We start from the raw sequence: 12,176 nt of genomic DNA, 5'->3' as shown, positions 1-12,176 counted from the left end.
TCTTAAATTATACTAATTAAACTTTATATTTACTATAAAAATTATAGGACAAATGCATACAAAACATTGTATTTCATAATAAAACATAACAAATAATTACAAATAAAATTTATAATAAAATGTATAAAATGTAATATAAATACATTTGATGCAAACACTTAGTATGTTATTAATATGGAGGACAAAAAAATTAACCTTCATTAGCCAACCAACTAATGGTCTCTATTTCTTCTATTTTGCCTGAGAAATATTGAAGTAATCTATAAAAACTAAAAGCAAGACCACAATTATCCGCAAGGACAGAAGGCCTTCTGATCCAGTTCAATAGAATATGCCACAATTCTGAGACTCCATGCTTCTAAGTAGGTCATCCATGGAAAACATAATTCATCACTATAGAACACATTATCTAGATTTATCCAGGCTAAAAATTTGTCTTTTCATCACATCTTTTGAACATCTAGTTCCAAATGACAGCAAATTCCTAATATTCATGAAGCAGAAATAACATTCTCTGGTTCCAATTACCACTCTACCAGCCATACTGGCTATTTTTCTTGATAACAAACACCCCCTGCTTCAAGTGGCAAAGAGACCTACTCCTCATTTTTATGTTTCTTTAGTAAGAAGCCTTGTTGGCTCTTCCTAAGTTATTGAAATTAGAATACACTGCGGGGAGGAAGGTAACTATGGAGTTACATTTTTAACTGGAAAACTTTAGCATTTGGTGAAATAGCTAAACATTGTCCCAAAGGACAATTTCATTGCCCATATGCAGATGATGTGGCCTGCAGAACAAAAGCTATCGCTCAGCTATCCTTCTCCTTCAAACGAGATCAACACTAGTAACCAACTGGTGAAGCAATAAAAGACAGCAGAGAATAGGTTTCAATACATATGTGAGGATGTTATAGAAAGGACTGTATGAACAGAATAGACTCTTTATGCAGAATGGATTCTATGGACAGGGATGTTTGAACTTTGGCTTTCTCTGCATTTAAAGACAGCCTAACTTCTTTTATCTAAGCACTAAATACTTATTAAGGAATTTTCTTTTCTTTTTCTTTTTTGTTTTTTGAGACGGAGTCTCACTCTGTCACCCAGGCTGGGGTGCAGTGGCATGATTTCGGCTCACTGCAAACTCCGCCTCCCCGATTCACGCCATTCTTCTGCCTCAGCCTCCTGAGTAGCTAGGACTACAGGCACCTGCCACCACGCCTGGCTAATTTTTTGTATTTTTAGTAGAGACGAGGTTTCACCGTGTTAGCCAGAATGGTCTCGATCTCCTGACCTTGTGATCTGCCTGCCTCATCCTCCCAAAGTGCTGGGATTACAGGCGTGAGCCACTGCGCCCGGCCCTTATTAAGCAATTTTCATTAAAGCCTGCACACATCAGAAGTGGGCCCAGAAAAGATCCATTTCACCTCAATGGGTGTTTGAACATCCCTGGCCATAGAATATTACCCAGGTAGTAAACACAGTGTAATTGAAACTGGAGCAGTTTAATCTTTTTTTTTTTTTTTTGAAATGGAGTCTCACTCTATCGCCCAGGCTGGAGTGCAGTGGCACAATCTCCACTCACTGCAACCTCCGCCTCCTGGGTTCAAGTGATTCTCCTGCCTCAGCCTCCTGAGTAGCTGGGATTACAGTCACACGCCACTATGCCCAGCTAATTTTTGTATGTTTAGCAGGGACAGGGTTTCACCACGTCGGTCAGGCTGGTGTTGAACTCTTGACCTTGTGATCCACCCGCCTCGGCCTACCAAAGTGTGGGATTACAGGTGTGAGCCACCGCGCCTGGCCAGTTTAATCCAGTTTAATCTTTAAATATCATTCCAACAAAGACCAGAATGGAAAGCAATATGGCTTTTTTTTTCAATAGTTAAAAAAAAGTAAAGGCAGGGTCTCACTATGTTGCCCAGGCCAATCTCAAACTCCTGGGCTCAAGCAAGTCTCCTGCCTTAACCTCTCAAGTGCTGGGATTAGCAATATGGCTTTAAAATGATCTTAGGCCAGGCACAGTGGCGCATGACTGTGATCCCAGCACTTCAGGAGGCCAAGGTGGGTGGATCACTTGAGGTCAGGAGTTCAAAACCAACCTGGCCAACATGGTGAAAACCTGTCTCTACTAAAAATACAGAAATTAGCCAGGCGTGGTGGCATGCGTCTGTAATCCCAGTTACTTGGGAGGCTGAGGCAGGAGAACTGCTTGAACCCGAAAGGCTGATGCTGTAATGAGCCGAGACTGTGTCACTGCACTGCAGCCTGGGTGACAGGGTGAGACTCTGTCTCAAAAAAATAAAAAAAGAGCAGGCCAGGCATGGTGGCTCACACCTATAATCCCAGCATTTGGGAGGCTGAGGTGGGTGGATCACTTGAGGTCAGCAGTTTCAGACCAGCCTGGCCAACACAGTGAAACCGTCTCTACTAAAAAAAAAAAAAATTACAAAATTAGCCAGACGTGGTTGGTGCATGCCTGTCATCCCAGCTACTTGGGAGGCTGAGGTTACAGTGAGCCGAGATGGCACCACTGTACTCCAGCCTGGGCGACAGAGCAAGACCCTGTCTCAAAAAAATAATAATAATAGGCCGGGCACGGTGGCTCACTCCTGTAATCCCAGCACTTTGGGAGGCTGAGGCAGGCAGATCATGAGGTCAGGAGATCGAGATCATCCTGCCTAACATGGTGAAACCCCGTCTCTACTAAAAATAAAAAAAAAATAAAAAAAATAAAAAAAAAAAAATAGCCGGGTGTGGTGGTGGGCACCTGTAGTCCCAGCTACTCGGGAGGCTGGGGCAGAAGAATGGCCTGAACCCGGGAGATGGAGCTTGCAGTGAGCCGAGATCACGCCACTGCACTCCAGCCTGGGCGACAAAGCGAGACTCCATCTCAAAAAATAAATAAATAAATAAAATAATAACAAAGAAAAATGATCAAATTTTTATGACAAAGAAGAGTGGTTTGGAAAACAAGGAAAGTCTAAACAAACTGAACTAGCTTGAACTCATTCATTCTTTTAAGAAATACCTGAGTGCCTCTTTTGTGCCAGGTCTGTTCTAGCCACTGGGGATACAGCAAGAAGGAAGACAAATCCCCTGCCTTCATGATGATTCTTTTCTAGCCCAAGAGACAGGACAAAAAATGTACAAATATACATGGTTATGGGGATAATGCCTAGGTCAGAGCCTTCTTATAGACAGAGCAATGAAGGAGAGAGTAACATAAAAGAGAAGGGCTAGATTGTGGAGGGCCTTATAGGACGGCATTAAAAAGTTTGGACTTTATTCTAAATGAAAGTAGAAATCATTGGATGATATACATCTGTTTTTTTGAGACAGATTCTCACCCTGTCAACCAGGGCTGGAGTGCGGGGGTGTAGTCACGATCCACAGCAGCCTCGAACTCCTGGGCTCAGGTGATTCTCCCACCTCAGCCTCTCAAGTAGCTGGAACTGCAGGTGCATGCCACCTCACCCAGATAATTTTTTGTATTTTTTGTAGAGATGAGGTTTCGTCATGTTGCCCAGGCTGGTCTTGAACTCCTGACCTCAAGTGATCCACCTGCCTCGGCCTCCCAAAGTGCTGAGATAATAGGCATGAGCCACCACACCTGGCACATTAGATGATTTTTAAGGTGGATAGCAGAATCTGAGATATTTTCTAAATATGAATCTGTATATATTCAGGACAGCTTGAATCTATACTTCAGGGTAAAAAAATTAAAAATAAAAAAAAAATGAATCTGCCTGCTCCATGGAAAATGGAGGAAAGCAGGAGCAGAAAGACTGGTTAAGGGAGATATTGCAAAAGTCAAGGCCAAAGCCAATGGAATTTTGAACTAGTTTGGCAGAGGTTGCAATGATAATCAGAGTTAGACAAACCAGTTAAAGAGCTGCCAGATTCATTTTAAAAGAAGATAACAGTTCCATTTTCTTAATAAACTTAACTAGTAGAAAACAAATATATCTCAATTTAATTTAAAAAGAAGACTCCATTAAGATGAAAACTAACCTGTTTACTATTATTTTTATATATATATATATCTATATACATATATAGATATATAGATATATAGATATTTTTTTTGAGACAGAGTCTCACTCTGTCGCCCAGGTTGGAACGCAGTGGTGTGATCTCAGCTCACTGCGACCTCCATCTCCTGGGTGCAAGCCATTCTCTTGCCTTAGCCTCCTGAGTAGCTAGGATTACAGGCGCGTGCCACCACAGCTAATTATTGTATTGTTAGTAGAGACTGGGTTTCGTCATGTTGGACAGGCTGGTCTCAAACTCCTGACCTCAGGTGATCTGCCCACCTTGGTCTCCCAAAGTGTTGGGGTTACAGGCATGAGCAACTGCACCCAGTCATTAAAAGTTAATTTTTTTTAAGAGACAGTCTTGCTCTGTCACCTGGGCTGAAGTGCAGTGGTGTGATCATGGCTCACTGCAACCTCGACTTTCTGGGTTCAAGCAATCCTCTCACCTCAGCCTCCACAGTAGCTAGGACTACAGGTGCACACCACCATGCCTAGCTAATAGTGCTGTGGTTTGTTTTCTTTTGTTTTGAGGTGGGGTCTCACTATGTTGCCCAGGTTGGTCTCAAACCCCTGCGTTCAAGCAATCCTCCTGCCTCAGCCTCCCAAAGTGCTGAGATTACAGGAGTGAGCCACTGTGCCCAGCCATTAATATTTAAATTTCTTGTAGAGACAGGATCTCACTACATTGCCCAGGTTGGTCTCGAACTCCTTGGCTTCAAGTGATCCTCCTGCCTCAGCCTCCCAGAGTGCTTGGCATACAGGTATGAGCCACCTCATCCAGCTGTGTGGGAGCATTATTAAAGTTTTTTTTTTCAGACGGAGTCTTGCTCTGTTTCCCAGGCCAGTACATCTCGGCTCACTGCAACCTCCTCCTCCTCCAGGGTTCAAGCGATTCTCCTGCTTCAGCCTCCAGAGTAGCTGGGACTACAGGTGTGTGCCACCACACCCGGCTAATTTTTGTATTTTTAGTAGAGACGGGGTTTCACCATGTTGGCCAGGCTTGTCTCGAACTCCTGACCTCAAGTAATCTGCCTGCCTTGGCCTCCCAAAGTGCTGGGATTACAGGCATGAGACACTGTGCCCGGCAGATTTTTAAAATTTTGTTTGTTTATATTAGACAGAGTCTCACTCTGTCACTCAGGCTAGAGTCCAGTGGCACGATCTCAGTCACTGCAACCTTCACCTCTGAGGTTCAAGCAATTCTCCTGCCTCAGCCTCCTGAGTAGCTGGGATCACAGGTGCAAACCACGATGCCCGACTAATTTTTGTATTTTTAGTAGAGACAAGGTTTCACCATTTTGGCCAGGCTGGTCTCGAACTCCTGACCTCAGGCAATCCACCTGCCTCGGCCTCTCAAAATACTGGGATTACAGGCATGAGCCACCATGCCCGGTCTGTTTTTTTTTTTGAGAGAGGCTATTGTTCTATTATCCAGGCTGGAGTACCATGGCACAATCTCATCTCACTGTAGCCTTGACCTCCCAGGCTCAATCAATCCTCCCATTTCAGTCTCCTAAGTAGCTGGGACTAGAGGCATGTGCCACCATGCCGAGCTAATTTTTTTTTATTTTCTCTAGAGACGAGGTCTTGCTATGTTGTCCAGGCTGGTCTCGAACTCCTTGGACTCAAGCTATCCTCCCACCTCGGCCTCCCAAAGTGCTGGGATTGCAAGTGTGAGCCACTGTGCCTGGCCTTGTTTTTTTTGTTGTTGTCATCACAAGGTCTTTGCCCAGGCTGGAGTGTAAAATATGGCACAAATATGGCTTACCAAAGCCTCAACCTTCTGGGCTCAAGCAATCCTCTTGTCTCAACCTCCTGAATAGCTGAAACCACAGGTGTGTGCCACCGTGCCTGGCTAATTTTTTAAAATTTTATTTTATGTAGAGATGGAGAATGGCCATGTTGCCTAGGCTGATCTTTAACTCCTAGGCTCAAGCGATCCTCCCACCTCAGACTCCCAGTGTTAGGAAAACAGGCATTAGCCAGTGCACCTGGCAAAATGTTGTTTTGTTTAAGGAATAGTAGCTGACTTTTGATTTGGCCTGATTTGTATTTGGTTTGTTCAATAATTAAGATGTGGGCCGAGCGCGGTGGCTCACGCCTGTAATCCCAACACTTTGGGAGGCAGAGGTGGGAGGATCACCTGAGGTTGGGAGATTGAGACCATCCTGGCTAACACGGTGAAACCCCTTCTCTACCAAAAATACAAAAAATTAGCCGGGCGTGGTGGCACATGCCTGTGATCCCAGCTACTCAGGAGGCTGAGGCAGGAGAATCGCTTGAACCCAGGAGGTGGAGGTTGCGGTGAGCCCAGATCACGCCATTGCACTCCAGCCTGGGCAACAAGAACGAAACTCCATCTAAAAATAAAAAATAAATAAAAAAAAAAGATGCAGATAATATTTAAAACACTTTGGCTTTCCTTGCAAATAAATACCTTAAAATATATATATAAATAGTAACTTCTTTGATCTAAGCACTAAACAATCACTAAGCAATTAGTTAGCATTAAAACCTGGATAGATGAGAAGTGGGCCAAGAAAAGATCCATTTCACCCCAACAGTACAGCGTAATGGTTTAGTCAACAAAATGTTGAAACCATTCACAACTATTTCAGAGCTTTGGTGAATGATGCTGCTACTATGGTTCAGAGAAAGACACTGACAGCAACAAAATATCACTGTGCAACTACTGAAGTGATAGTGAATGAATGAAGAGGCTTTACAACAATAATACAAAGATACTTCTTTTTCTTTGCTTTTCCTGTTCCTCTCAATTAAACATGTTAAAACTACATCTGAAAACTAGACTCGCTCAAACAGGTAAGCAACAACTCAAATCACTACTACTTTTTTCTAATGTCAATGTTGTTGATAAATACATGTATCAGATCACTACTAAAATAGACCTAGCATTTTTTTTTTTTTTTTTGAGACGGAGTCTTGCTCTGTCGCCCAGGCTGGAGTGCAGTGGCGCGATCTCAGCTCACTGCAACCTCCGCCTCCTGGGTTCACACCATTCTCCTGCATCAGCCTCCCGAGTAGCTGGGATTACAGGCATGGGAAACCACGCCTGGCTAATTTGGTATTTTTAGTAGAGATGGGGTTTCATCATGTTAGTAAGGCTGGTCTCGAACTCCTGACCTCAGGTGATCCACCCGCGTTGGCCTCCCAAAGTGCTCGGATTACAGGCATGAACCACCACGCCCTGCCAAGACCTAGCATTTAAAAGTGCTACACCTAGGCTAACAGCTGCCAAATATTTACATTATATCTCACAGAGTAAAGCCTCTAACATTTCCCCCCAAAATATCAGCCTTTAAAATTAAAATTACATATTCTGATTAAGAGTAACTCTATTTCTAATATTTTTAAATGTAAAAAATAACATATATGATTGATGGCCTAAGGCTTTTGGTACCATCCTCTAAGAAAAGTGTCTTCAATCAGCCTGGCCAACACGGCGAAACCCCGTCTCTACTAAAAATTTAAAAATTAGCCAAGCATGGTGGCACACACCTGTAATCCCAGCTACTGGGGAGGCTGAGGCAGGAGAATTGCTTAGACCTGGGAGGCAGAGGTTGCAGTGAGCCAAGATCGTGCCATTGCACTCCAGCCTGGTCGTCAGAGCGAGACTCCATCTCAAAAAAAGAAAAAAAAAAAAAGTGTCTTCCTGTGGCTGACCATGGTGGTCGTCACCTGTAGTCTCAACTACTCTGGAGGCTGAGGTAGGAGAAATCGCTTGAGCCCAAGAGGTTGAGGCTGTGGTACACTATGATCATTCCTGTGAACAGCTAGCATACTCCAGCCTGGGCGACATAGCGAGGACCCATCTCTTTTAAAAAAAAAAAAAAAAAAGGGTCAGGCGCAGTGGCTCACGCCTGTAATCCTAGCAATTTGGGAGGCTGAGGCGGGCAGATCACGAGGTCAGGAGTTCAAGACCAGCCTGGCCAACATGGTGAAACCCCGTCTCAACTAAAGATACAAAAAAATTAGCCAGGCATGGTGGCGCGCACCTGTAATCCCAGCTACTCAGGAGGCTGGGGCAGGGGAATCACTTGAACCCAGGAGGCAGAGGTTGCAGCGAGCGGAGATAGCGCCACCACACTCCAGCCTGGGAGACTCCATCTCAAAAAAGAAAGCTTTCTTTCTCAAAACCTAAGGCTTTCTCTTGTGTCAAGTTGCTCACTATAATCAGAAAACTCTAGCACATACATACAGTTTTACCAACTTTCTTATTGCTTTCTACAGAACATGGAACATAAGTTTTCTAACAAATTTTGAGTCCTTTCATATATTCCTAAATAATACTGTTAATGCTTTTATTTATTTATTTTTTGAGACGGAGTCTCTCCCTGTTGCGCAGGCTGGAGTGCAGTGGTACGATCTCGGCTCACTGCAACCTCCGCCTCCCGGGTTCAAGCAATTCTCCTGCCTCAGCCTCCCGAGTAGCTGGGACTACAGGCGCACACCACCACGCCCAGATAATTTTTGTATTTTTAGTAGAGACAGGGTTTCACCATGTTGGCCAGGATGGTCTCAATCTCTTGACATCGTGATCCTCCCGCCTTGGGTTCCCAAAGTGCTGGGATTACAGGCGTGAGCCACCGCACCCGGCCCAAGTAATACTGCTAATGTTTTAACCTACATGTCCTAAGGATGACATATTGTTTGTATGTGTAACACTTCTATTTAGATTTTTTTTTTTTTTTTTTTTTTTTTGTGAGACAGTCTCACTCTATCGCCCAAGTTAGAGTGCAGTGGTGCGATCTCAGCTCACTGCAACCTCCACCTTCTGGGTTCAAGCGATTCTCCTGCATCAGTCTCCCTAGTAGCTGGGGTTACAGGCACCCACCACCACACCCAGCTAGTATTTGTATTTTTAGTAGAGATGGGGTTTAAACATGTTGGGCAGGCTGGTCTCAAACTCCTGACCTCAGGTGATCCACCTGCCTCAGCCTCCCAAAGTGCTGGGATTACAGATGTGAGCCACCATGCCCAGCCTATTTAGATGTTTTACACACTAGTGATATTCAAAATATTGATCCTATATTCAAAAATAAACCCAAAATATAGACTCTATTTTAAAAAAATTAGTATAAAAATTATTGTACTATAAAACGATTTCATGGCCAAGCATGGTGGCTCACACCTGTAATCCCTGCACTTTGGGAGGCTGAGACAGACAGATCACCTGAGGTCAGGAGTTCGAGACCAGCGTGGCCAACATGGTAAAACCCCATCTCTACTAAAAATACAAAAAAAAAAAAAAAAAAATTAGCCAGGCATGGTGGCGTGCGCCTTTTGTCCCAGCTACTTAGGAGGCTGAAGTGGGAGAATCTCTTGAACCCAGGAGGCAGAGGTTGCAGTGAGCCAAGATCACGGCACTGCACTCCAGCCTCGGTGACAGAGCGAGACTCTGTCTCAAAACAACAACAACAACAAACTATTTCATCATATATTTAAGGACCAGTTTTTCAAGCAAGTTGTCTACTCACTTTCCCTACCTTGCTCCAAAAGCATAAGCGTGAATTATATGTTAAATAACACCTTCCTGAACTTTGTCAAGGAAGTCCATGAAAAATACAGATTAAGATATAGTTATAAATAAAAATTAAAATTTACAACTGCAGATCAAAAAGTAAATTACGGCTGGCTAAGCTTACTCCTAAATTCTAATTCTAAAGGAAGATTTCTCCAAACAGCAGGTGGATGAAATTTCAGTGAACTCAAAGAACACTACAGAAGAGGGTAAAAACGTGTTAACTTTCTCCTTGGGATTCCATCATGGTGACCCTGAGGGGTTACCAAGAAAGAAATAATGGTTTAGAATAGAATGCTTCGAAACAGCAATGGCAGACTATTAACGAATGTATTAACACTTTAAAACAAACAATCCAGTTCTCCCTGGCCCACTTTCCTATTTTAGTCCTAGCAACTGAGTCACATAACTTGCACAGTGATATCAAGAAGTCCCCGCTGTTGTGTCCTCATGTCAGTGAACAGAGGCAACTCTCCTTTATTATATTTTCAAAAGGTGAAATGTATGAAATTTCTGGGTGGGGGGAGATATCAAATGTCTGTGTGCCTGTGGTTATTAATAAGTTAACTACCAAGTAACTATGGAATAAATAATGCTTAAAAAGAGGGCAAAGATTAGGCTTTATGGTAACAATAATTGGACCCTCCCCAGATAATTCTAATTCATTGAGCGCTTGCATAACTCGAAGTTGAGAAAAAAATTTTGATGAAATATCTCGAGTACGAGGAGTTAGTTCAATGCAAAGCACAAGTATTGCTAAAAAGGATCCGGCCCTTTCCACTACTCATATCTTAATGTCAATACATAGAGGGAGTGAAGACTGCGAGTGCCAAAAAAACGCAGAAACCTGACCTTGCCCACAAGTCGATAGTTCTGCAGCCCTCCCCCAGCTTCCCCGGGAGCCGGTTCACGCAATCCCTATTGGTCAGTCTGCTTATTCCGGCACCTGCCTGGCAGTGACAAGGGAATCTCCAGAAGAAGACAAGAGGGTCTGAAAGGAGGCGGCCTGGGAAACTGTGAGGCCCAGAAGGACAGGGTTCGAAGAGCAAAAGGAGGGGAGAACCTTCTGAGGGATGAGGTCGGGCGGTTAGGGGCTAATGGGGACATGGCTTGGAAGGACGGCTGGGGAACAGAGAAAGGAGATCTCTGGAGGGCCCAGGTGAGGTGACAGGGTGAGGGCCGCCGGCGGGCAGCCAAAAGAGAAGAGCAAAGGCCTAGGAACGCGGAGAAAGGCAAGCGGAGCTGTGAGGCGCGAGAAGGGCAGGGGCTGCAAAAGTTGGGGCTGCAGGGGCGACAGGGGCCACAGGGGCTGCAGGGGCAGGGAGGGCAGGGACTCAGGGGCCGGCCAGAGGGTGCGGACTCACGTTCTCCCACCAGCAGGATCCGCACGTCTTTCTTCATGTCGGCGGCTCTCGGGGGCCGGCCTCCGCCCGCACGCATGGAGTGGACTCCTCTCACTAGGAGCGCCCACCCCACGGCGCCACCTGCCAGCCTCTTCGGCCGCCCAGGCCCGCCGTGCCGCCCCCTCAGTTGCTTCCCCGCAGGAGAGCCGGGAAGGCACCAGCTCCGCCTCCTCCGGCCCAGCGGGCTGCGGCGGCGGCGACGACGACGGCACGCGGCGAGGGACACGCGCTTTCGGAATGCGAACGCTCTCCGTGCCGGAACAGCGCTCCCGCTGTCAGGCCGTGGCAGCGCAGGCCCAGGGAGCCTCGCCCACCCTCCTCCGGGCACCGCGACCCCGGAGACACTTGGGCCAGGAATTTGAATGGTGGATTCCGTGGTTTAACCCCGTTTATTTTATAGATAGGGACAGAAATTCCCTGTTCAAAGTCACACAGTTAGAGCTTGGCAGGGACTCTCACCAGACTATAAACTCTGGGAGGGCAGCGATCAGCTTGCATGGTTTTCAGCCGCGTCCCCACGTTATTGGACAGGGCCCTCAGAAAATGCTTGATCGAGTAGGGCGACTGGCTCCCAGGATCCGGCGCTTTCCACTCCCCAAAGCCCGTCACCCTAGTTGCTTTTGCCTGTGATGCTTATAAAATACGATTATAAGATTCGTTTTTACGCTGTGTGAACAGACTCCTTTCTTTATAACCAAACTAAGTGACTTTTTTTCTGTCTATGTAGTTTATTTTATGGCAGGGTTTTCGGACACTCTTCTTTACTCAGGCTTACCCAGTGTAATGCTAGACACGGAGGTGGCACTGGATAATAAACTCTAAATGATTTTTCTAACATTGCCTTAATTTTCTCCTGACCTTCTCCATCGGGAGGAATTTGTTGTTACATGCTTAATGCTTGGTACACAATGGCAAATATATATATACACATACGCGTGCGAATATATATCACATCCCTAATGCTTGGCACACAGTGGGAAATATAAAATACATAAATTAATGAGGAAGCACTATCTGTGCATAATGTACATTTTTTCTATCTTAAATATTACATAATAAACACTTACAGGGAATGAAATGTGCGTAATATCAATCTCCCTTTCTCCTAGGAGAAGTCATGTGGTGTCTTGCAGCAGTTAAGAGTTGCTGGCAAATTTCCTGGGTTTGAATCTAGGCTCCACATAATAGCTCTGTGAT

General features: G+C 45.0%; 2 protein-coding genes across 9 annotated transcripts in view; one reads left to right on the top strand and one right to left on the bottom strand.

The window, feature by feature from the left end:
• RHOT1 (ras homolog family member T1) overlaps nt 1–11,190 on the bottom strand; it is a 107,021-nt gene extending 95,831 nt beyond the window's left edge. For 3 of the 8 annotated variants that reach the window (XR_008653164.2, XM_055257603.2, XM_055257610.2), the window contains exon 1: nt 10,941–11,074. Coding sequence is in view for 6 of the 8 variants with exons in the window: in XM_055257603.2 (XP_055113578.2) it covers nt 10,941–11,016 (76 nt within the window). In the remaining 2 variants the exon portion in view is untranslated. Of the gene's footprint in view, nt 1–10,940 lie in introns of all 8 variants that reach the window. The other 5 variants (XM_055257606.2, XM_055257609.2, XM_055257605.2 and 2 more) reach the window with 5 other exon arrangements.
• LOC134735177 (uncharacterized) lies at nt 6,818–11,643 on the top strand. The gene is made up of 3 exons (XM_063628394.1): nt 6,818–6,857; nt 10,506–10,565; nt 10,957–11,643. The coding sequence occupies exons 1-3, from the start codon at nt 6,818–6,820 to the stop codon at nt 11,607–11,609; spliced, it is 753 nt and encodes a 250-aa protein (XP_063484464.1). The 3' UTR covers nt 11,610–11,643.
• Nucleotides 11,644–12,176: the final 533 nt, after the last annotated feature.

This window comes from Symphalangus syndactylus, chromosome 20 (genome assembly GCF_028878055.3).
Source record: "Symphalangus syndactylus isolate Jambi chromosome 20, NHGRI_mSymSyn1-v2.1_pri, whole genome shotgun sequence".
NCBI lineage: Eukaryota > Metazoa > Chordata > Mammalia > Primates > Hylobatidae > Symphalangus > Symphalangus syndactylus.
Note: the sequence above shows the minus strand (reverse complement) of the source record. Positions and strands in the feature narration are given on the sequence as shown.